Source organism: Penicillium roqueforti (assembly GCF_015533775.1).
Source record: "Penicillium roqueforti strain LCP96 04111 chromosome Unknown scaffold_06, whole genome shotgun sequence".
NCBI classification, from domain to species: Eukaryota; Fungi; Ascomycota; class Eurotiomycetes; order Eurotiales; family Aspergillaceae; genus Penicillium; species Penicillium roqueforti.
In genome coordinates this window covers 670,672-694,589 of record NW_024067570.1, presented here as the reverse complement: position 1 = coordinate 694,589, position 23,918 = coordinate 670,672, and the positions used below count along the sequence as shown (strand labels likewise).

At 49.5% G+C, this 23,918-nt stretch overlaps 10 protein-coding genes across 10 annotated transcripts; 5 read left to right on the top strand and 5 right to left on the bottom strand.

Annotated features, from left to right (window-relative positions):
* Positions 1-463: 463 nt before the first annotated feature.
* LCP9604111_3765 (uncharacterized protein) lies at positions 464-3,917 on the bottom strand (the record flags this gene model as incomplete). The annotated part of the gene is made up of 4 exons (XM_039071389.1): positions 464-3,108; positions 3,183-3,230; positions 3,301-3,380; positions 3,439-3,917. 4 exons carry the CDS (start codon positions 3,915-3,917, stop codon positions 464-466), a joined length of 3,252 nt encoding a protein of 1,083 aa, XP_038930428.1.
* A 661-nt stretch (positions 3,918-4,578) lies between these two features.
* On the top strand, positions 4,579-5,102 carry LCP9604111_3764 (NADH dehydrogenase [ubiquinone] 1 alpha subcomplex subunit 1; the record flags this gene model as incomplete). Its single annotated transcript, XM_039071388.1, has 4 exons — positions 4,579-4,626; positions 4,680-4,776; positions 4,919-5,013; positions 5,082-5,102. The coding sequence occupies 4 exons, from the start codon at positions 4,579-4,581 to the stop codon at positions 5,100-5,102; spliced, it is 261 nt and encodes an 86-aa protein (XP_038930427.1).
* Positions 5,103-5,245: 143 nt separating this feature from the next.
* On the bottom strand, positions 5,246-6,317 carry LCP9604111_3763 (arylamine N-acetyltransferase family protein; the record flags this gene model as incomplete). Its single annotated transcript, XM_039071387.1, has 3 exons — positions 5,246-5,752; positions 5,807-5,852; positions 5,917-6,317. 3 exons carry the CDS (start codon positions 6,315-6,317, stop codon positions 5,246-5,248), a joined length of 954 nt encoding a protein of 317 aa, XP_038930426.1.
* An 858-nt stretch (positions 6,318-7,175) lies between these two features.
* Positions 7,176-8,187, top strand: LCP9604111_3762 (RraA family protein; the record flags this gene model as incomplete). The annotated part of the gene is made up of 5 exons (XM_039071386.1): positions 7,176-7,232; positions 7,294-7,369; positions 7,432-7,781; positions 7,846-7,944; positions 8,020-8,187. 5 exons carry the CDS (start codon positions 7,176-7,178, stop codon positions 8,185-8,187), a joined length of 750 nt encoding a protein of 249 aa, XP_038930425.1.
* A 441-nt stretch (positions 8,188-8,628) lies between these two features.
* LCP9604111_3761 (3-ketoacyl-coA thiolase peroxisomal A precursor) lies at positions 8,629-10,061 on the bottom strand (the record flags this gene model as incomplete). The annotated part of the gene is made up of 3 exons (XM_039071385.1): positions 8,629-9,427; positions 9,486-9,936; positions 10,052-10,061. 3 exons carry the CDS (start codon positions 10,059-10,061, stop codon positions 8,629-8,631), a joined length of 1,260 nt encoding a protein of 419 aa, XP_038930424.1.
* Positions 10,062-10,741: 680 nt separating this feature from the next.
* Positions 10,742-11,548, top strand: LCP9604111_3760 (YdcF family protein; the record flags this gene model as incomplete). Its single annotated transcript, XM_039071384.1, has 1 exon — positions 10,742-11,548. One exon carries the CDS (start codon positions 10,742-10,744, stop codon positions 11,546-11,548), a length of 807 nt encoding a protein of 268 aa, XP_038930423.1.
* Positions 11,549-12,126: 578 nt separating this feature from the next.
* LCP9604111_3759 (uncharacterized protein) lies at positions 12,127-14,511 on the bottom strand (the record flags this gene model as incomplete). Its single annotated transcript, XM_039071382.1, has 6 exons — positions 12,127-12,993; positions 13,051-13,385; positions 13,443-13,591; positions 13,651-13,898; positions 13,957-14,339; positions 14,403-14,511. 6 exons carry the CDS (start codon positions 14,509-14,511, stop codon positions 12,127-12,129), a joined length of 2,091 nt encoding a protein of 696 aa, XP_038930422.1.
* Positions 14,512-16,512: 2,001 nt separating this feature from the next.
* On the top strand, positions 16,513-17,387 carry LCP9604111_3758 (uncharacterized protein; the record flags this gene model as incomplete). Its single annotated transcript, XM_039071381.1, has 4 exons — positions 16,513-16,623; positions 16,735-17,038; positions 17,161-17,222; positions 17,280-17,387. The coding sequence occupies 4 exons, from the start codon at positions 16,513-16,515 to the stop codon at positions 17,385-17,387; spliced, it is 585 nt and encodes a 194-aa protein (XP_038930421.1).
* A 558-nt stretch (positions 17,388-17,945) lies between these two features.
* Positions 17,946-20,628, bottom strand: LCP9604111_3757 (uncharacterized protein; the record flags this gene model as incomplete). The annotated part of the gene is made up of 3 exons (XM_039071380.1): positions 17,946-18,912; positions 18,962-19,536; positions 19,594-20,628. The coding sequence occupies 3 exons, from the start codon at positions 20,626-20,628 to the stop codon at positions 17,946-17,948; spliced, it is 2,577 nt and encodes an 858-aa protein (XP_038930420.1).
* A 1,275-nt stretch (positions 20,629-21,903) lies between these two features.
* On the top strand, positions 21,904-23,742 carry LCP9604111_3756 (NRAMP family metal ion transporter; the record flags this gene model as incomplete). Its single annotated transcript, XM_039071379.1, has 3 exons — positions 21,904-22,545; positions 22,601-22,872; positions 22,926-23,742. 3 exons carry the CDS (start codon positions 21,904-21,906, stop codon positions 23,740-23,742), a joined length of 1,731 nt encoding a protein of 576 aa, XP_038930419.1.
* Between the last annotated feature and the right edge of the window lie 176 nt (positions 23,743-23,918).

Genomic DNA, 23,918 nt, shown 5'->3' with positions numbered 1-23,918 from the left:
AGGCACATCTACTCCGTATGTACACTAGAGCAAAGAGCTACCCAGTATTTGATACATTGACATGAGACATGCTAATCACACACTGTACTCATTCATCGCAGCTAGATAGAAAGTAGAAAAGAAACACCCAAGCAAAAAAACTCCAGACACCCTGCTCCGTGCTGGATGAAATCCCTCGAAAATGGACTAGTAAATGAGCCAGAGAGGACCGAAGAGTGCCGCATGACACTCATTTCGTCCCCGGACACCCACTTAACATAACGTAGCCTTTGAACAAGAAAAGAAATGGAGGAAAAAAAATATTAAATCGAACGGTAGGACAATGCAGTTCCCGGAAACACGTGAAAAAAAAAGAGAAGGGAGAAATAAGGGAATCGGAAATTTCGTTAGAACAAACGCCCTATCCACATGCGTAACTTGCTTTGCAGGCAAAAAAAACCACGAATCGTCAGCTTCAAGATTATCATGTCTGCATCACGACATCCCCATCCACTTCGTACTCGGCGTCAATATCTGCTTCTGCATCTGCGTCTGAATCTGCGTCGGTGCCATTGGTAGTGGGCATGGCCTTTTGGCCCTCACCTTTGGAAGCAGACTCTAGCTCGGCGGGAACCATAACGTGGATTTTCTCGACCAAAGCCTTCCGGACTGATCGCGGTGTCTTGGGGTTATCGCTGGATCGGCGGGAGACTGCTGTTCCAGGCGACCGCGAGATGGAGTTAGTTTTCTCGGGGGTACTAGGTGCTTCCGTATCGTCATTGGACGGCTCGGTAGCATCAATGCCATTCGTCTTGACAGGTTCCTTGGGAGCAGCATTTCCATTAACATGCTCCGGTTCTTTTTCGGTACCTTCTTCGAGTACAGGAGCCGTGTCCTTGGCATTCTCATCAACGACAGTTTCTTCCTCGACAACTCCGCTCTGTTCCGTTCCATGACCATTCGCCTGGGTAGATGTTGCTTCAGCTGCGGGAGAGTCCGTGAGAATAGAGCTTCTCCCACGACGAGTGCTGCCTCCGGGGGTGACCATTGCCAGCCCGGAGGGTCGCCGAGGTGTGCCGCGACCGCCATTACGGGCAGCCGTGGGTGTCATTGACATGCTATTGATTTTGGTGCTACCAGATGGGCGGCCAGGTCTGCGTTTAGGGGGTGCTGCAGGAGGCACAGGAGGCCAAAGTTCGAACCGGGAGGGTGGGATTCCAGCGGCGGGGTTGGGGATTGCAGGTGGTTCGGGGTTGAACGCAGAATGGTGGGAGCCATTAGCATTAGGCCGCAAAGCCAATGTGGAAGGCGGTCCAGCGGAGTTTGCGAGAGTGTTTCCAACCGACGCATTCATCATTCGAATATTGCGCTCATAGTCGGTCGCTCTTGCCTCGGTCTCATCTTCATCTTCGTCCGGGTCCTCTCGAGGGGCGACGGTATGAATGGGAGCACGATCGAAATGAGACTGATTACTACGACCCATAATGTAAGGTGTCCAGAGCAGCGCATCTGGATTGAGCTGGACGTAGCCCTTGTTTTCCCAGCCACTGATGACCTCGTTGTAATATTTGTGATCGAGACGGATGGCGTACGTCTTGGTGATGGGATCCCGCACGAGAGCTCGAAGTCCCTCCAGGGCGGATACGATATCATCTGCCGTCATTCCTGTGCGATCAGACAGATCTGCAATGCTGACAGGCGTCTTCAAATCACGAAGTTGGTATGACAAAATCAATCGCCAATAGTTTCGGTACGACACCAGACCCATGTCGGAGAGAGGCTTCTCGGGCGATCCATTTTTGCCTTCGATGCGAGTAAGGAGGTATGAGAAGTCGATAAGGAGGTTTCCGTAGCCTTTGCGTTGATGGATAGGCAGAGTAAGAATGCAGGAAACGTTATTCGCTGAGCTTGGACGTTTTTCTTTACTGAAGTAGCCAACGAAATGGCAGCCCAAATCGTCATACTCAGTCATGACATAGAATAAGAATGGCTCAACGTCGTAGTAAAGAGTCTTGGAGCCTAGGAAAAGTTTCGCAAGAAGGCACAGATTTTGACAGTACACTGGGTTCTTGCGCCCATCAACTTCGAAGATTGAGATCGATTGATCTCGATAAATCTCATCACCGGGGGGGTGCTTCGCAGGACACTTAAGTTTATGGCGCCAGGCGACGAAGTCCGAGTTCATGTACTTGAGACAGAACTCGCAAATGTACAGAACACGGTTACGGCTGTATTCCTCCGGGTAAGGCGCTGCATACCAGGTTTCGATTTCATAGCCACCAAAGTTGATAGACTTGATCTTGGAAGGAGGACCGGAAACCTTTTGTGATGCATGTGCTGTGGCCTCGCCGCTGAGTTCTGCTTCCTTCACTTTCTGTTGCCATTCATCTTCGGCTTTCAGACGCGCCTGTTCGAATCTGTCGCGATCGAATTGTGTGGGAAGTGTCCTGGATGTATCTTGTTCGCTTTCAGACAGTATGCCTCCGTATGGTTTTGATTTGGCGTCGTCTGTCTCACGGTCAAACAGAGTCATGGAGTTATAGGATATTGGGGGAAGGGGAACGAAATGTGCCTGGGGTTCTGGGGCCACAGGTGGCGGCTTTGGTGCTCTCTTCTTCTTGCGTTGCGGTCGGATTTGAGTGCCTGTTATTTTGGACATTTTTGCCTCGTCCAGCCGGAACCCAATAATCAATTTTCCAAACTGCCTAGTTACCACGCGGCAGTGCTCTCGGTCCACTGCGCGAGTTCGTCTCACGCGTACAGAACGTGTCCGAGCAGGAGATTGGACATCACCATCAGCAATCGCATCCCCCTCCAAGGCCGCATCATTCAAAATTGGGTTATCGGAGCGGAAAGATGTTTGTCGAAGTCTCTTTCGAAGCACAGGTATGTGTTCTTCGGCCTCGATTGATGAGGCCTTTCGCTTTCGAAGCGATCGCGAGCTATTGAGCATCTCGTCGTCAACGCCTGTGTTGAAGATAGAATGGAATCCCTCGTCGTGTGTGCCAGCGTGCGCAGGCAGAAGCTCTTTGGGAAGGGCCGAGGCTCCGAGTGTGGTTTCTGTCGTTGTATTTATTATCGGGTCAGGCTCTAAATTGTTTTGAACACAGCTGGGACACCTCCACGGGCCTGTGTTGATGTTAGTGCGTGTAAAACATCGGAGCGGGATAAAGCAGAGATCGAAGAGCATGTGTTTTGCGTACCATCCGTTTCATCAAATGCTTCTTGTTCCCGAGCGCATTGCCGATGGGCTGTTGGGGTATCGAGTCAGTGATGATTCAAAATAAACAGGTAAAGGGCAGGGCAAGCAGCGTAACGTACAGTGATCACCACAAACAACACAAGTGAGCCATTCCTCAAAATCTTCGCTTGGATCGTGTTCCTCGTCTTGACTGCAAACCCTATTGGTCCGTTAGTACATCTGATTATGCGCCCAGTGCGGCGAGTCCTTCCACTTACAAGCAGTTTGAACCACTGCGAATATCAGTCTCGACGTCCTCGCGACCATTGCTCTCAGCTTCCCAGTCTTCGGCTTCTGATTCGTGGTCGCTTGATTCTGGTTCTGACGCGTCACGTTCATTTGCCTCAAACCCGGGGTCGGCATCTGCATCGGCTGTCTCAGACTCCGCATAGTCTTCTTCAGAACCCGCGTCATCGTCGGGTAGCTTGACAGCTCCAACAGGTTCAGCCCCATCATTGTCATCATCATCTTCCCCGTTCAACTTGATGCTGCCGTTCTTTCCATCCGCAGTTTCATCCGGGCCATCCTCATCAACTTCTCCAGTGTATGCTCGGTGGACGGCATCTTGAAGCCGTTGATCCATTTCATACAAGTCAGTCTCTTCTTCTCCCTCCGCATCTAGATCGCTATCGGCCGGGTCCACAGGCGGGTCAAGTTTGCCCGATTCATCGTTCGCTGGCGGCACCGTCGCCGCCATAGTGAAAGTTACCGCCACCGCCAGGTTGAGCACAGTAGTGCTTATTGTATGCGCTGAGGCTAACTGGGGTATATTTTTTGTGAAAGAAGCTTAGACTGATCGAAGCACCCCGCTGACGTCGGCGCTGATCCGGGGGTGCATCTGGATCAAAAGCGGGTTCGAGGCTGGCTAGAGTGGTACCGAAGATATTTGCGAACACAAGTATCGATCGGGATTGACGCTTAAAGTTTTCAGGCGCAAAGTTGAAGCTAAACAAACAAGAGGTGTCAGTCTGCGGCTGGAGTGGCTAGGCATCGCAAGCGCGTCGCAAAACAGAGAAAACTTACCCCAAAAGAAACCAGTGCAATATTTGATTTAAAAGCGTACCAGACGCGTCAACTGGCAGTCCATACACCGGGGCCTGTCTCTTTTACAATCGAATGCGATTTGCAGCGGCCTTCACGCCCCTTGTCCTGTGAGTGTCGTTGCAACGTGCTGAGTCAGCCCAGGCTAAACCACTTCGGGCGGGGGAGACCTCAAGCCCGTCGCTGTAGGAAGAGACGCTCCCCTCCACACTCTCCGCGATCGATCTACTCTCCTCAGTCCGTGAGAGGCTTTGTGACTCCTGATTCTATTTTGATAGCTCTTTCCGATTATCTACATACCCATACAACCGCACACCATGGGTGTCCCTTTTGAGGCTCTGATTCCCTATGGGATTATCATGACCGTACGTACCATTGGTCAATGCCTGCCGAGACTATAGCTCACCAATCGCTACAGATGTTTGGTGTGACTGGCTACGGTCTCCACTATGTCAAGCGTTTTGCCAACGATGGCAAGAAGGCGCGCTGGAACCGGGACCTGTGGGATAGAGTAAGTGTTTCATTCTCGTCGGCTGCGGTCGGGACTTAGAGGCACATTAGCTAACAATTTCACAGCAAAGTGAGTGATTATGAGACTATCGGCCGACCCAAAAGCGCCTAGGAAAATCATATGAGACTAATAGCAACCAACAATAGTGATGGAGAGAGACCTGCGCATCACAGGCTCATTCCGTGGGCAGTCCAGCAACCACCAAGCACCCACTGGATTTGAAGTCAGCAACCCTTGGAAGGTACGAATAACAGATCCCCTGTCCCTTTGGTTCCAAACTCCGTGCAGAAACGCTGACCCGAGACATAGATCGAGAATCGGATCTACTAGTTTCAAAATGCAACCTCTTTTCCTTTACGTTCAATGTCTGCGCCTTCCTTACCCCATGATCATACATATCCACTGCAATTTCTCTAGAAACGTCGTTGTACCATATCATTTGTTCTCTTGGGTTTCCTAGTAGTCCGCTCAGTCTACTTGAGCTCCGAGGTCATTCCCCGAATACCTTGGATCTCACTCTCACGGAGATGCATATCGAAATACTTGGCCAGTGCCTCGACGCGGTCCTCTTCGGTCTCCAGCACCTGCAAGATCTCCGTTTGCCCGCGCAATCTCATCTTGACTTCTTTACCCGACATGATGCACTGACCTACGATCTCTGTGCCGCTTGGGCCCAAAAGCATTCGCATGCAGACAAAGATCTGGGTGAACCAGCTTGTTCGGCTCTGGCTGGATTCGAAGTTCATGACGCTGAAATCCTGTGGTAGAAACTCCATATCGGAAAAGCAGATCTGTGGCAACCACTTGCTCTCAGGGTTGTATCTTGTTTGGTAAATCCAGATCTTTTGGCTAGAGTTTGTGAACTCAGCAATGCTTTCTCTGACAATACGCATCTCAGATGGTGCGATAGCCGTAGCAGTAGCACCTTCTTGAAGTAATAGTGGAGCAGTGGCACAATTGTTTCCAAAGCCGACATCAACCTATCCATATCCGTTAGCATAGTTCATACACTACAGTAGACCTTCATACCATACCATGTACTTCTCCCCTGCGATGATCACAATCAGAACCATATGTCCACTTCGGATCAATAGTGTCAGCTCTACTGGGAATACTCGGAATGCTAAACCGTCGGAGAACTTACAATGGCAGATATAATCCATCATCCACTCCCTTCGCCGCCGCATGACTGACTCTACCTCCAGTGGCGTAAACAAGATACCCCAGGGACCGCAAGACAATAAAGAAGATCCCGGTGTTCTCCATGCAATATCCATCCAGCCGGCGCTCCACCATCTTCTCAAAGAGACATTCCGGGTTCAGAGATATAGTATGATGCTGCGAGTAATGCAGCGCTGAATTGCCCCATGGGATGGCAGTGAGATGTCGCCTTTGCAGCTCACCCAGCGCAGAAAGTGCGTCATTCTCGATATCCTGGCGGAGATGTTGAAGAAGATTGCCCTCGGATTGGGCGGAATGGGAGTATCTGATTCGGTTCAAGTATAACTCCAGCTGTTGATCGGTATACGTGGGTTTTTGTGCCATTGATGGGGTTCCTTGTTGGAATTTGTGTGTTAAAGAGATATAGGAACTGTCTCTGGCCATTGAGAGTCGGAATTATTCGATTCTCTCTCTCGAGGACTAGTTATGTATGTCATTGGTATTTTGATGACCAATAGTCTTTCCCCCACACTTTCCCGCACATCATTGCCTCCACGCGCAGCTTATATAGTGTCTGGCTGGGTTTGTGCATAATTCATTTTGTAGGTGCCTACATACACTTTTCAGTGTTATCCGCCTAGTCAATCTGTATAGCTTAGAATAGTGTATATAGAAAAAGATGACAAGGCACATTCTATACAAATGAACAGACATAAACGACATAACTATGGATATGCATGAATAATTCCAACAAATATCGCAATGGAAACCCGAGACCCTGTAGTTACAGTACTAATAAATCTAATTTTGTTCTGTTTCTGTACATATGACATGTATATTGTTCCTTGATACCCCATGTTTCCTGCAGGTTACTGTTATCAATCACCTCGGCTATGACCGCCGCTTGTGAAGAACATAATTATCCAGACATAATTGATCAATTTGTATATAAGATATAGAAAATAGAGAATTTGATTGTTACTGCTCTCTCAATATCTCAAGACTAAGCAATACATAGGCTTGTGAAACGTACCTTTACACGCTCCGAGTATAAATCTCCGATGATGTAGTATTCATCCGATATCCGGACCTACGGACATGTGGTTCGATCAGCGAATATGAACCTTTAGCTCATCACATTTCTCTATTACTTCTTGTCTAACCTCTGCTTTGTACAGTCTAACGTCTATACATATTCCAAACAAATTCCCCTTCCTACTGTGAACCCCGCATCTGAACAAAATGGCTACGCTAAACGAGCAACTTGCGACATTGACTGAGAACTACTCGCCCTGCGATGTATGCCAGCGTTTCTTTCCATAAATCGTCAGGCGATGCATCTAACATCCTAATTTCCCAGGTATCAGACGCCCTCATCAAGCTGCAAAAGACACCCGAGGGCAGCACAGCACGAGCAGGCTACCTCGCAGATCTAGGTAAGCCATCGGCAAAGCCTCTAACTATATCTCCAATAACCCCACTTACATCTATCAACCAGTGCCATTCTCGCCCACGACAGGGCGGAATGAAACAATGCCCAAGATTGCGGCTCCGGCCACAACATTCAAATTTCTGGCCAAAGACGCCAGCCCGCCAGCAATCGCAACTGAAAATCCCCAGAAGCACGGCTTCCCGCCGGGTAAGCACTGGGTAGATCACGTCGGCGCATTTCAAGATTCGGATCCCTCCGGTGCCGGATCTATCGTTGTCATCGAGCAGCCTGAGGGCCAGTACTGCGCTGTGACGGGCGGGATCATGGCGACCCGGATGAAAGCCCTCGGGATCAAAGCCACGGTTGTGGGTGGCCGTATCAGAGATTTGAGGGAATTGAAAGCCACTGGACTTCCGGTTTGTCGTTGATCTCCCATAGGTTTGTTGGTAGCGTTACTGATTGATTTTCGCATGGTGGTAGATCTGGGCTCATGCTACTTCTACTGTTGGCACCAATGCCGAGGCCAAGGCTGGTGCTCGTGATGTGCCCATCTCAATTGGGGGTGTTACTGTTTCTCCTGTGAGTTCTAGTTCCTGTGTGCTATTCGATTGCTTGATGATAGAGTGCAGGATCTAATCATTAGAACGCATTTAGGGAGATATCATCTTCTGTGACCCCTTGGAAGGAGTTGTGGCTATTCCTCGCGAGCTGCTCGGGCATGTGCTCGAGCTCATGCCTAAACTCACTACCATGGATGAGAAGGCCATTGAGGCCGTTGCGCAGGGAATGAGCGTCACTGATGCTTTTAAGCAATTCCGCTGATAGCCTACTTTCAGCCAAATGTATATACATACAACGTTAGGCTACGGCAGTCTCTATGTATATTTTTGGTAGTCGCTTTGTAGCTTTTTCAAATATCTCTTCACGTATCTTTTCGGATGTATATAAAGGCAAAAGCATAAACCGTATAGAGGACTTTCCGAGTATAACCTCTGAATTGACGTGAGATTGATTTATTCAGGTGCAAGCCATACTGCAGGCAAGATCTGATATGGCTTACTGACGGCTAAAGACTGCCGTAGGTATTGAACCAGTAAGGAATCTACAGCGATATTATTACCAAATGTATAGCATATATGCTGGTCCAATCTTTTGGTATTCGAAGTATACAATACATAACGAGAAATCTGTGTATCCGAAAAAGAAAAAAAGGGCTAAAAGCCAAATCGCTGTGCAAATATACAACCGAAACTCAAGTTTTGCTTACTCCGACACCCAGACGGCGGCCATACCCATACCGGTACCGATGCACATGCTGGTGACACCGATCTTCCGGTTTGTGCGCTTGAGCTCAGTAAGCAATGTGCTGACCTGGCGAGCACCAGTGCAGCCAAGAGGATGGCCGAAAGCAATAGCACCACCCTTGGGGTTAATCTTCTCAGAAGGAATGCCGAGCTCATTAATACACCAGACACACTGGGAAGCGAAGGCCTCGTTGATCTCGTAAATGTCGACATCATCCTTGGTGATGCCGGCCTTCTCCAGTGCAATGGGGATAGCCGCCCAGGGGCCGATTCCCATGAGCAGGGGCTTGACGCCGACGACGCTGGCAGCGACGTACTTGCCGATGATCTTCTGGCCCAGACGCTCGGCGGTGGACCGCTTCATAAGGAGGACGGCGGCAGCACCGTCGGAGATCTGGGAGGCATTACCAGCGTGGATGGAGCCGTCCTTGGAAAAGGCGGGCTTGATCTTGCCCAATGACTCGGCGGTGATACCCTCGCGGACGCCGTCGTCGGCCTTCACGGTAATGGTCTTCTCCTCGCCAGTCTTGGGGTCGGTCCACTTCACGTCCAGGGGCGCGATCTCCTCGTTGAAGAGACCAGCCTTCTGGGCGGCAAGGGCCTTTTGGTATGAGTGGGCGGCGAAAGCGTCTTGGGAAGCGCGGGTGACGCCACGGTCCTTGGCCATGTTCTCGGACAGGACACCCATGGGGACCTTGCAGTTTGCGGCCTCGGGGTGGCTCTCGAGGAGGTCGGAGAACTCGGTCACGGCACCCGGTCTGTGTCAACTTGTTAGCCATAGTATCGAATGATGGAATGCCAGGGCTTGAAGCATACCCGTACTGAGAGGACATGCTCTCAACACCGGCACCAATGCCGACATCGATCATACCAGCCTGAATGGCGTTGGCAATATCAGCGATAGCCTGGAGACCGCTAGAGCATTGACGGTTCAAGCTCTTCACGGCGGTGCTCGCGGGGAAGCCGGCCACGAGAGCGGCAGCACGGAACTCGGTAGCACCACCACCGGGGGCGAGGACGGAGCCCACAGCAATGTCCTGAACGACGCTAGGGTCAACGCCGCTCTTGTTCAGAAGAGCCTTGAAGACACCGGCAAGCAGATCAGCACCAGCGGTATCCTTGAAGCCACCCTTACCACCCTTGGTGAAGGCGGTGCGGAGGGCACATGTCACGACAATGTCATCGGGGTGCTTCTCGATGATAGCGGCGGCTCCCTTCTTGCCGCCAGGGCCGAAGTGGGAGGAAACCTGGTTCAGACGTTGCTGGGCTATAGATAGAAGTTAGCTTGCTGATTTTATTTCGATTATAACTTGGAACAAGCCACTAGGCACAAAGTATTCTGTTGAATACATGCCCATGGCTGTTACATCCACAGCACTTACCGTTAGACATGACTTCAGTCTGTTATGGAGGTATGGGAGAGGTATGAGGATTAAAAATAGGGCGAAAGCGAGGATAATAAATCCAAATATCCGGGGAAGCCTTGATTTATAAATCAGGCCCGTGGAGTCGGTGGTATTTCCCCTTTGGACGACTGCCGTTACTGGCCGTTGTCGCATTCTGGGAAAGTGCCGAGGTCCATTTGGCCGCATCATTGTTGATCCGTGGCAGTCACGGGATCTCCGACTGGTGGATCGTGGGGCATGTGAAATCAGATATCACATGCGAAGGTTTTGCGACGTCATGGTAAGTAGATCGGCCCGACATAAAATGGTGCATAATATCGATATTTTTCAGGTGTTGTTTGCACAAAAATTATTTCTCTATTGGTATCTCACTTTGAATACCGAGTATAACGATATGTATCCACAATTAACTCGGAATGGCAAGGTTAATGATTTTTAACATTTTTGTCCTCATATATCAAGAAAGGAAAGTTTATTCTAATCACATCCCCTGATAGCTCAGCTGGAAGAGCGCAAGACTGTAATTTTCCTGTTCTGCAAAGAACCTGTCATCTTGAGGTCCCTGGTTCGATCCCGGGTCAGGGGATTTTTTTTGTATTTTTGTGCTACCCACAAAATTTGCCTCTCTGGTGTGATTCCTCCCTAACACTACTCCGATCCAACACAATGACCGCAAATTCCTATACGGTCGCGGATATCAATCTGTTGTCTGAATTCCTCAGCGACAATCAAGTACAAAATCTCTCCACCATATCCCCTGTCGACTGCATTGTCATATGCGCCTCAGCCGTTCTCCACAGTGCCGAGGTTCTTTTCAAGGTTCTTCAGCAAAGACCACCATCTCTTACCAAAGCTCTCGTACTGTGCGGGGGCATCGGGCACTCGACCAAGCTCCTTTACGATGCAGTGAAATCTCATCCCGCCTTTTCGCGGATTGCCGATGAGATCCAAGGTCTCCCTGAGGCCAAAGTCCTCGAACGAATTCTAGACGAGTTCTTCGATCGATCTCTCATTACCAAGGAAGGATGTCAGATTCTCCTTGAACCCCTATCAACAAATTGTGGACAGAATGCTTCATTTTCTCGCAAAGTCCTCGATGAAGCGGGCTTTCGGGCACCAGCCACTTGCATTATCATTCAAGACCCCACGATGATGCTCAGGACCAGGGCATCGTTTGAGAAGACTTATGAAGGTGCCCAACCTCCAGTCTCAGTTATTAGTTGTCCGGTATTTGTGCCGCAGGTGCAATTGTCTCGTGGCGGAGTCATTGAGTATTCAGACATGTCGCCGCCGTCAGAGTTGTGGTCGCAAAGTCGTTTTTTGGAGCTGATCATGGGCGAGATACCCAGGTTGAGGGATGATAAAGATGGTTATGGTCCTCGGGGACGTGGTTTCATTGCTCATGTGGATGTTCCAAGCCATATTGAAGCAGCTTGGGCTCGACTACAAGTGGTGGCTAAAAGCTCTAGATAGGGATGTAGAGATATATATTGCGAATAACACAGACGGACATGTGTTGTACCTTAAAACTACAAAAATAGTCGGCCGCGTTTGTGGCCTCTGTCATTGAGAACGACATGATTTAGCTAGCTCGATGGTAGGAACTTATAACCTTTGACATGTGTACTGCGATAGAATAAGAACCGAGGCATCATTATGGAGATCCCGTGCATACATATACCTGCAATGCAAGTACGGCCCACAACCCCACTACAATATATGTACTGTACACCGTGGAAGTCTTGAGTCTAGAGTGAACTTCTTGACTGTTTCAAAGGATTAAAAAAGAAAACACTCAGAAATATTGGAAAGATATAAAAAATAATCCCCTGACCCGGGATCGAACCAGGGACCTCAAGATAACAAGTTCCTTTCACAGAACGGGCAATTACAGTCTTGCGCTCTTCCAGCTGAGCTATCAGGGGATGTGATTGGTTGATTAGCATATTTGAGCATTATGAACCAAAGCCATCCGACCTGGCTTATACCCGAGTTGTCCACTTTAACTTAATTACAACCTTGGAAGACTCAATTACTTGTCGAAAATAAAGCTATACCCACTCATTGGTCAAGGTCGGTGTATCTAGATAAGCTGGCGGCAAAATACCCTCCAAATCAGCTTTGAGTTGAAGCGCCAATGTCCTCGAGTGCCACCGGTGTTGCTGTGTATAGCCACCCATCACCCAAAAGCCATGAAGGCGTGACTGCCTCTTCCATAAGCCACGTATCTCGCCCTCGGAATCAACACCCCATGTGGCGTCGATGCGAGCAGCAATCTGGCGAGGCCCAAGCTTCTGCTTACTATCGGCCTCGCCGTCCACGCTATTCTTGTCATCCTCGGCACCGTTGGGAGCCTGACCTGGAGAGCCTCCTAGGATCTCAGCGGCAGTTTCGCGCACGTTTTTATCAACAAATCCCGTACACCAGATGACAGCATCCGCCTCAACATGGCTGCCATCCGAGAACCGCAGGCCAGTCGCCGTGTATGCAACAGGCTCAACATTAGCTTTGATACCAGCCTTGCCTTCTTCCAACAGCTTGGTACCGCCCACATCGACATAGTGTCCACCAGCACGCTCGATTAAATTTTGCATCAAAGCACATTCTGGGTTATTGCTGTCTAGGACGGGGAATCCAGCTGCTGCCAGAGCTTTGTAGCGATCTGGCTCCTGTGATGCGAAATGCGAAAACAAGTTGCGGGCGAATTGGGCATCTATGACTGTCGGGATTGTCATAAAACAGTTATCCGCGAGCTCAACGCTGGCATCATAGGCGCCTAGGCTGGCTGGGTTGTCGACGTAGTCCACTGGGACTATGTATGTTGGCGAACGCACGTTCATTGTCACTTGGAGTCCTGCAGCGTGGCAATCTTCGAGAATGTCGAAGGCTGTATTGGCGGAGCCAATGATTATGACTGACTGGAGTGGAAGTAATACGGTCAATCTCGGTTCTTTTCGCATCGGAGCTTCACCCACCTTCGCCCCTTTCTCCTTCACTTGCTCGGCATTCTTGTATTGCTCCGAATGAATGCTGGTACCTTTGTACAGGTAGGAATCTGCTATCGATGGTATATTCACTTTTTGGGATGCAATACCTGTGGCCAAGACAACGTGTTTAGATATTGCTTTACGTTGACCAGCAGGAGTCTGGAACTTGACTATCCACCGCTTAGTCGATGGATCATACTCTGTCCATTGGATCTGTGCCGAGGTGATTATGTTGAGATTGAAAGCCTTGACATATTGTCGTACCTGGGAAGCCAGATCCTCTTTCAAAAGACGATGGGGGGTAAGGAGCTTCTGGTCATAGTCTGGTTTCCAGATTTCTATCAGTCGCTCACTCGGATATCAAGGCATGAGCAACTTACCCATATAGGGCAAGTGACAGAGTGAAGTGGGGACATGGAAACGCATGCTATCATAGCGGAGAGCCCAGTTGTCCCCTGCGTGGACATTGCGCTCGGCCATGACACTCTCGACTCCCAATGCTTTAAGGCGCGCCGCAAGGGCGATAGCTCTTTATCATCCAGTGGCAGGTTAGCATGGATATTGTTCGAGGCTTTTTCGTCCTCTTACGAATTTCCACCTCCAATTATGAAGACTTCAGTCTCAAAGCTCTCAATCCCACCAAATTGTCTTCCGAGAGAATGAAGCAAGGTCTCATTCTCTTTCTGTATATCCAGATCTTTGAGAATGGTGCTGAGAACCCAAATCTTCCACTCGATTATCTCGTTGGCGCCCTTGACCGGCAAGAGTATCACCCTTCCTTTGCAAGTGGCGGCCGGTGAGCTGGTTTGAAAGGCAATTCCGCAGTCAATGAATTGCTGTGCACAAAAAGTCAGCTACCATTCACCCAGCTCTATCTCCACAGGTCATGCTCACAAGAACTGGCGTCGCTTGGATAAATATGGCCCCGCCATCGACCGTTATATCTCCCTTGATGGCCCTCAGCTTGTTAGTCTCCAGAAGACTGGCAGCAATTATGCCAGGTGATTTGAATGTCCGCAGGTGGTATGTCAGTGCTAGCTGATCCCTCCAATATGCCTGGTCCTTCCAGAAGCAGTCTTCCAGCGCCCCCGCATCATTCCTAGCCAGCGCGGTGTTCAGATTATCCAATACAAGTTGAGTTTGCTTGGTTGGTTCATAATCTGCCATTGAAGCCGGATCTACCATTCCAGGGGCGAGCAGAGGAAGCGGGTTTTGAGCCATCAACTTGAGGAGGTCGATGCGCGGGGGAAACTCGTCGCGCGACAGGGACATATTGTCTGTGGATCGCACATTAGTCGTCAATACAATGCCTACGCACCAATCTTCTAATGAGAACTCACTGGCAGCCATTGTTGGATTGAAATAAATGATGTTTGCCTTGGGTGCGGTAGGAAGATTGGACGGCCCTCCCTGATCAGTCGACCTGGCGATAAGGGAAATGTCCCGCATATTGGCCGATTCGTCTATCCCGTCTTCTGCAGCCCTTAGTCGCCCGTATACGGGTTAGTGCAGCGATGGCCCGTGTTTCCTGGTGGAACACGAGGCCTTGGGGCATGGCAGAGTATGTCTCCCCCGCAACTTTGACACCAATTTCATGCCTTGGATATTACCTTTCACCCCGTCGAGGTGCCCAATTTCCTTCAAAGAATGGGCCATGGTACTTCGTCGGTTGTTAATGGGCATTGACCTACATAATAAGCAGTCTTCATACGAGTTGAAACCTCAAATATGGGGCCGTGCTTGGTGGGGGAGCCACTAACCTTTTCGTCCAAGCTTCAATTGATCGGCGGTGGTATGTCCGCTGTCATCTGTGGGAGATCATCATTTGTTTGAAGGCGCATGATTGTCTATGAATTGTTCATGATTGTTCCCTCGGGTCTTGTTGGCTTCCCATCTATTTGAATTGGTATGGTGCGCGCCATATTTTTGTTGTCTTTGGGGATTCTGCCATCCAAATGTGGGTTGTATAGATATCACTTGGCTACGAAAAGGCATCGCTCTGCTTGCTACGAGACTAAACTTCCTAATACTAAAGCGTCCGATATATTTGCCCTAGGATCTACGCTCTACAAGCTAGTTGCTGGTAAGGACCTATATAGCGAACTCTCTGGGGCTAAATCCGATGACCCGGATATGATCAAAGTTCAAATCCGAAGAAAATGTATGGTAGATCATGAGATTGAAACACTGACCATATTCCTGATGTCTCTTATTCGGAGGAGAAATCACATTAGGTTGTTGGAGAGGCGAAATTCCCACTGCCCAGGCGGCACTTGATTTTGTACTTGAAAGATTTCGTTTAATTCATACATGAATATAGAGGCAAAGGAGCGCAAAAGTCCATTACAACCATTCCATTCCAAATGCTCCATTCAATCAAACCTACCAAGCTCATGCCCGTGCAGCCCGTGCAGCCCGTGAAGCCCGTGAAGCCCGTCCAGCCCGTGCAGCCCGTGAAGCCCGTGAAGCCCGTGAAGCCCGTGAAGCCCGTGAAGCCCGTGAAGCCATGAAGCCATGAAGCCATGAACCCCCATAGAGATCCACGTACATATTCATAGCTTAGAGCTATAATTTGTATTCGTCCATATACGACAAGCAACGACTCGGCGAATATTATATTTACCGAAATGCAAGGACCAAGCAGAATGAATGGCCATAAGGGCGGAGTAAGTATGAGAAGATGCACTTGTAATAGGTGAATAGAATAGAAAGCGTAGAAGGTTTAGAATTGATTCCCAACGATAAAAGACATTGGGATGTTAGAATATGAGTTCCACCATGCTGGTCCTTGGAGCCTATATAGTATGCTTGCTATACCATGGTTTGTTCATACGGACTAGCTAGCCCGATAGCGCAGCCGTGGCCAACGGTTTCGCAGCAATAGTACGGAGTAGAGAAGTAACTATTTACCGGTGAAGTCAAATACATCGTATCAGCAGTGAGAGGATACATATCTAACAGTTCTATATATATTAGCCAACAGACCGAGGCGGGACGTGGGTTGTGACATTGAAGAGTTGGCCACGGACTATAGTCGCGGATATGAGAAGTCAGTTCTATACAATCAGACAGCTGGTTATCCGGGAAAAAAAAAAGGAACGTTGGAGAGAAACCTCGCAGAAATCAGATAGCGCATACATACTCCATACGATCTATACAAATGGAGTTTGGGAAAATAATAAAAAAAAAAATCCCCTGACCCGGGATCGAACCAGGGACCTCAAGATGACAGGTTCTTTGCAGAACAGGACAATTACAGTCTTGCGCTCTTCCAGCTGAGCTATCAGGGGAGTACATGATATAAGTGGCAGGATTGTATATTATAACCCAAAACTACCTACCAGACATCGCTCAGTGATTCACGATCCATATTCCCAAGAATCACCAGCCAATATACCTCCAACCGAGCCGAAAGCCAAACAGACAACCAAACCAAGCAGATAAATACCCATGATCCGACGCGCCCTAACCGCCGCCTCATCAGCGCGCGCATCACCCCCAAGCACATTGACAAGCGCCTCAGCCTGCAAGCTCCAACTCACCCGGCCATCATGGCACCTTGTACGCGACCCGACCCCTCGCCAAGCAGGAGCATATAATTAGAATGCCTCTCGAGCATATCTCCAAGCCCAAACCTCAAGCAAAAAACTAACAGGGAACCCGCGCCAACAGAGCCCCAGCACCACCCGCCTCTTCACCACCACCCCGTTCACAGCCTTCACAGCATCACCACCAACCAAAGACCCCTCACCCTTCCGCCTCGCCGCAAATAAACCCGACTCCTCCCCGCCCTCGTTCGAAGATGTCTATTACAGCCAGTACCAGCCAAAGCGCCAATGGCCTCCGGATATGTCCAAGCTGTCTCCGAAACACCAGTTCCGGCTTGAGCGCAAGTACCGGCGGCGCGCGGCGCTCAAGTATGCCCGGCCGAAGTTTACGAAGGCTGTTTTGTTGGGACAGTGGGTTGTTATTGGATGTGAGTTTTCTCTTGAGATGGGGTTAGGGTTGGAAATTTGTGGATTGCGAATTGCTTATACACTTGCGGTGGATAATGGGGTTGGATTTCGAGGAAAGATGCTGACTTTTTATGATACGTAGTTGTCATTATCTATGCGGTGCTATTTATGGAGTGGGAGTCGGATGATACTGCATTCCATGCGGTAAGATATCTCTCTGGAAATTATGCTCATTTGTGTCTTGACTAACATTATTTCTAGATTCGGAAAAGCTTCTTTGCTGGTCTACAGACTGTATTCTCCAGTGCACCACCTCCTGGCCCGAGAAAGGATCAGAAGGATAATACAGCGTCTGAGGAGAGCTCGTAGTCGAGTCATATTTATGTCTGACATCAATATATTCTGTAAAATATTCAACTAGATTCCCTACTTGCACCTGCAGTCTGCCAGAAAACTCCAAAATTCAATAAGAAAACTACTGTCGATTCATTTAATCCTCATATCTGTTCATCATTTGTCGTGAAGAAATCCTGTCGGAAGAACAGGCGTCGCTGTACCATGGAGAGAAGGAGAAAGAGACAGGAAACATCAACAGTCTGTCTCTTTCTCGCTTTTTGCTCCTTCGCCTGTGCCAAATATGGCTTCATTACATCATGTCCGCAGGACTTCTCTGGACAAGGAAATGCAGTCAACATGCCAATAACACCAAGAATGCCAAGGCCTGTCAGAAATGACAGACGACCAGTAAACTCCAAAGGTCAAGTAAACAAAAAAACACCAACAAAATAAGTTGGGGTGGGGCTGCTTGAGGACCAGCCCTAACGCCGAGTCATGATCGTATGAAACCCAAAGAAAAGGATAGAAAATAAAGACAAGAGAGGAATGGGAAATTCGTTAAATGGAACCGGGGAATTGCGCACCCGGTTCTTAAAGCCAGCTGCGCAGGTCACTCGACGGGGTAAGCGGGCCAGCAGCTGGGCGGTTGTCCGCGAAGTCTAGAGCAAGCTCCAGCCTGGGCGGCCGCTCATCGACCAGGCCTTTTCTAGGACTACCAGGCGCAACCTTCTTGGGTGATTTGGTGGGTGAGCCAGGTTCGCCACCTCGGGGCGGGCCTTCGCGTACAAAGGTATATGGCCAGCCATCATCGGCTGCAGCTGCGACCCAGGTTCGCAGGCAATCATGCACAGAAGAATAGAACTTCTCCTTGCAAGTACGCAGACTACCACCCATGACTTTCTCAAAACCAGAGGCACGAAGCTCATCACGAAGTTGGTTTCGCTCGTCAGTGGTAGGCAGCATGGCAACGAGGCCGTTTACAAGATCGAGATGTGCTGCAAGATAGTTGGTCGCATCCCATTCAACACCTCCAACGTATGGGGCAGCTGGAACAGGAGGACGAGGGACTGGGAAGTGACGCTCGTTATAAGGACGAGTGTCTACTGGTATCTTTTCGCCGAAAAGGTCTTCCGACTTGGGGAGGGGAATCACATTTAGGTGATGAAGGAAAATCCAGAAGACCTCCTTGGTCACGTTGGTAATCTCCTTACACCACACTCTATATGGTCGCGACTGGTAAATATTCGCAATGAAAGTCAGTGGCTGGTTGTCCACTGGTGGCGCTGGGTCCCTCAGATAAGAAAGAATCTGCCTAGCGCGCTTGGCTCCCAGTTCACCAACAGGAGCAGTGGAGAGCTGCGTAAACAGCAGGTTTGCAATGATACCCCGAGTGGTGAACTCACTGGGACCCTTCTTTTCCTCGTCAAAGAGCATATGCAGCAGAGCGGGGAAAAGTTCATCCTCGATGGCAGTGAGGTGTGCTAGGGCCGCAGATGTAGTGCAAAGAGCCTTCAGACAGAGCAATGCCTGGTGCAGAAGGGTGTCTTCGTGATCCTCACTGTAGACGGGTTAGCCACTGGTTAAAAAGAGGGAGACAGGGTACATACCGCCAGGTCATCTTCATAATGCGGTAGAGAAGCTGCACAATCTCATCCATTCCCCCTTCAGTGATAAAGTCATTGACCCATTGGACGGTTTCGTTACGTAGGAGAAGACGCAGTTTGTGCATCTTTCCCACCTCAACCATCTCGGGCTTTTGGATCTCTCTCAGGTAATGCACAAAGTCGGAAGGATCCGCTGCGGTATCGACAGCGGCCGCATCAGCAAGTGATGCTGTTGAGGCATTGGCGGACAGGGTGGTGTAGACACCAACAGGCTGAGAAAGATCCACAGACCTTGGCCGCATCCGGCTTGATGCTCCACTATCCCTTCGCAACTTTTTGCCAGGCGACGAGGGGCCTTTAAAGGAGAAGCCGCGGCTCCTAGATCGTGATCGAGAGCCTTTACGATCCTGAGATTGGGAGTCTTCCTTGGATTCTTTGCCGCGTCCTCGACGGCTATCGTTGCCCGCGCTGGGAGGAGTGATATTCTCTGTCCGATCTTTCTGGATAAAATCAGCCTTGATATTAGTATCAAGTGAGCGCATTTTATCTCTCATGTTATGAGGGATGTTCCTTGCATCCTAACGGTAGGTTAGCCTTGATATTCAAATCGGTTGTATATAGTCCGGCCAACAAACCAGCAGCTTCTCGAACTCGCTTTCGAGGTCCTTGGAGTTCAGATGCTGATGCACTTCAGCATCTCGCCCCTTTGCATTGAATGCAGAGATAGCAGCCTGTACACGGGAAATACGCTTGGGCTCTTCTTTTGGCATGGTAGACGGGGATATCTTTCGTGGACTCGGTGGCCCCCTGCTCTTAAAAGAGGCACTACCGCCTTGCCCAATGGGGTCGCTTTCTCCCGAAGGTGCGCGCTGCAACCCAAGAATATCCTTCACCTTTCGGTTTCCTGTAAGAATCTCTGACTTCGGACGAGGCTTATGGTCAGTCGGTTTGGCGAGGGAGGGTTGGGAGTAGTCGCAGAAGTTGCGTTGCTGGCTTGGCCCGTAACCCTTGGGCATATAGAGAGAGACCTCGTCCTCTACGGTTCGCCTCAGGTCGGCAGTAGAGTTCGGCCTCGATCGGCCAATAGCCTCTTTGCGAACCGAGGCCGAGTCCTGTGACCAGACTGGGGATGGCATGTTATCAATCAGGTCGGTCGGGCTGCGGTTTTCCTTGTCGCGACTCTGTTTCGAGCCATCCTTCCTTCCCCGCTGGGACCTCTTGAGGATGGCCGAGAGACTATTAGATGATTTGGCCTTTTTGGGCGACAGGTCATTCTGCTCAAGTGGCTCCTCCGATTTACCATCCCTCCGCTCCATATAATTTCTGAGAGACTTCAACGAGACAGCGCTCTTGGTCTTCTTATGAAGGGCACCTTTGCTTTCCTTGCCGCCCATCTTTGGCGCGGCCACTCCGTGGTCGCCCGCATCACGATTGGGGACAATCTCACTGAGTGGGTGGTAGCCAGCAATGAAACCAGGCTCCTCGGTAAACTGGAAAGGGATGCTCTCGATTGGCTTGCATCTCGGCATAGGTCGCGCGGCGGCGGCATCGTCGGCTGATTGATTCCGTTTATGGGTTTTAGACGACATCATGGCCCGGAACATGGACTGTTTGGTAGGGGATCGGTTCGCATCGTCAAAGATCTTGGGGCCAGATGTACTCGCAGCCATCGCTATCCTCTTTGACCAGCAACTAGGTACATCTTGTTAGCAGATGAAGTGCATGAACACCTGTGGAGGGGAACGGGTAGTTGCAGTTCGAACTCACGGGATCTGTGCAAACAAACGCAGAATAGAACAACAACGCGGTCAAAAAAGGGAGGTGGTCAAGTAAACCCTTCAATCTCAACAAAGAACAAAAATGCGGGGAAGGGGATAGGCCGGGTGGAAGAAAAATAGAAGACTCAGATGGGCAAGCTGCGGAATTTGAAGAATCAACGGCGCCTTGCTGCCAACAGCAACCGTCATCGAGTATCAAGATGTTGATCCACTTCGCCTCGACTTAGCGCATGAGACGATCCTTGGGGTTGGCTGGATGGAAGGTGGAGGAGTAAACAACGTGCGGGTAAAGAGGTTGCGAGGGGCAACGCCGGGACTTGGCGGTGAACTTGGAGTTTATTAGCAACAGTGCGCCATATCGGGTCTGTCTGCGCTGCTTTCTGGGGGCTAGACATGTCATATTGCTTATTATTGCCATTCATTTGGGGTTATTTCTCAGCTTGCATGTAGTCCTTGCATCTTTTTGTTTATTTGACTGTGAATGTGAATGTTGTTGTTGTTATTGTTGTTATTACTGTACGCATCCGGCTAGTTGTATATATTGGATAGATCCTTGATTGACACTTGATACATCTACTTTGTAATGTAAATTATATGAAATACCAATAGCATCTACTAATCTACAATCGTATCTTACAGGGTATAGTTTGCTACTATCATGCCTCTTTGTTATTGACCTATGCCGATGCCGGCAAGACTGGCCCCATTGAGAATAAACCCACTATCGTATTACATGCAGTTATGTCGAACGACGCTCAAACCACTTTTTCAGATCTTCTGATCATATTTTATGCAGTTAGTGCGTTGAGTGGAATTCGATCCACAACCGTTTGCGACTTCCGGTGGCGGGTACTTAAGGCGATCCTTTCACTTCAAACGCAGACATAAAAGACGGGAGAAGAATGTAAAACTGCGATCTAAGCGGTGCTTTGAAGGATACAAAGCGATATATGAGAGACAAGTCTGGTTTATGTACAACTTAGGGTTTGCCGGTGCCAGAACGGCGAATGACGAACATCGGGCATTTTCGGACTGGCAGTATTCCACCAAGTTACTTGTCGCATATTTACATTTTGGTCTACACCCCAGAATTCAAGGCTTAATTCAAGATAAAATCATCTTCCAGAGCAGCTAAACACCAGATCGAGCCAAAGCCAAGCCTGCAGCATGAATTGCCCCTCGCGGACTGACGACACTCTCGAGAACCCAAGCTGGAATCAAAGCCCACCGCCCTTCAGCCCAGACACCACTACACGGAATGACTTTAATGGTCTCGCCAATTCCAGAGTACATCGCAGACATGCCAGTTCGGCCAATGCAGCTGGAGATGATCCACTATGCATCGATGACAGACCCATCAGTCAGCAGGATCAAGACCCCGGAAAGGAAAAGGTGCCAAGCGGCGAAGTGACCGCTGCGGACTCGGGAGGTGATTCACCCCCGGGGAGCAGCGGGTCACCTCGCCACTCTTTCTATACTAGCTTGAAGTCTTCTCCTCTGCACTGCGCTCAAACGCTCGTTAAATTCGGCCGTTTTATCGGACCTGGTTTTCTTATCGCGGTCGCCTATATCGACCCCGGAAATTATGCCACCGATGTTGCAGCCGGTGCAGACTTCAAGTACGCCTTGTTGTTTATTGTTCTCCTGTCCAACCTATTTGCGATTTTGCTGCAGTCCCTGTGTATCAAGCTGGGCTCTGTGACTGGTTTGAACCTGGCTGAAAATTGCCGAGAGCACCTTCCGAAATGGCTTGTGATTTTTCTCTACATCCTCGCGGAAGCGGCCATTATTGCGACTGATATTGCAGAGGTAAGTGTCCCGTTTTGGATAGAGGTCCTAATTGACGTACTGACAAACTTGGAAGGTGGTTGGATCAGCAATCGCGTTGAACTTACTATTGAAAATCCCCTTGGTGGCTGGCTGTGCTATCACACTAGTGGATGTTCTTTTCATTCTCATTTTCTACAGACCCAATGGGAAGATGGTGGGACTTCGACTGTTCGAATTCTTTGTCATGGCTTTGGTATTAGGTGTTGTTGTCTGCTTTTGCATTCAGCTCTCTCTCGTAAAGAACCAGTCAGTTGGTGAAGTGTTCCGCGGATATGTCCCATCTTCAGCTATTGTTCAGTCAGAAGGGTAAGTTTGTTCAGCTGCCTCTGTACAGTATTCAGCTACTAACGCATCTTCAGTTTGTACCAAAGCTGTGGAATTCTCGGTGCTACCGTTATGCCACACTCCCTATTTCTTGGCAGCGGCGTGGTTCAATCCCGTCTTAAGGAATTCGACGTCAATTCTGGTTACGTGGAGACCTCTATGCCTCTAGGGAGCGCCGATGGCGAAGTCAAATATCGCCCGTCGATCCATGCAATCCGCGGCTGCATGAAATACTCGATCATTGAGTTAGCGCTGTCACTGTTCACCTTCGCCCTGTTTGTGAACAGCGCAATCTTGATTGTCGCGGGTGCTGCTCTCTACGATCTCCCTGGCGGAGGCAGTGCCGACCTGTTCGGAATTCATGACCTGCTCTCTAAGTCGATCGCACCAGCTGCCGGTTTAGTATTTGCTCTCGCCCTGCTACTCTCGGGTATCTCCGCTGGAATCGTGTGCACAATTGCTGGTCAAATGGTTAGTGAGGGGATGCTGAACTGGACCATCCGACCATGGCTTCGAAGACTCATCACCCGCTCGGTCAGTATCATTCCTAGCATCATCATTGCTGGAGCTGTTGGCAAGGAGGGCCTTGACAGGACTCTGACTGCCAGTCAGGTTGCTTTGAGCGTGATCCTACCGTTTGTCTCGGCGCCACTAATCTGGTTCACTTGTCTCAATCGCTATATGACCGTTCGGACCGAAGAAGCTTCCGAACGAGACGGAGAAGTCGATGTAGTGACAGTTCCGATGCGGAACAACCTATTCACTTCGGTCGTTGCGGTTCTTGTTTGGATTGTCATCGTTGTGATGAATGTGGCCCTGCTGGTGCTGGTGGGACTGGGCAAATCATCTTAATCTCTAGATGCTGATCCTTTCCAGACACGAGCACGCCCCGGATTGTAGCGAAAATAGATCCATAGAGCTTGATAATACCCCCTCTAATTGCTATATTATGACACATGGATGGCATGAGATCTTCAAATATGATATGAGGTAGCTTATTGCAACTTAAAATAAACACCCAATCAACT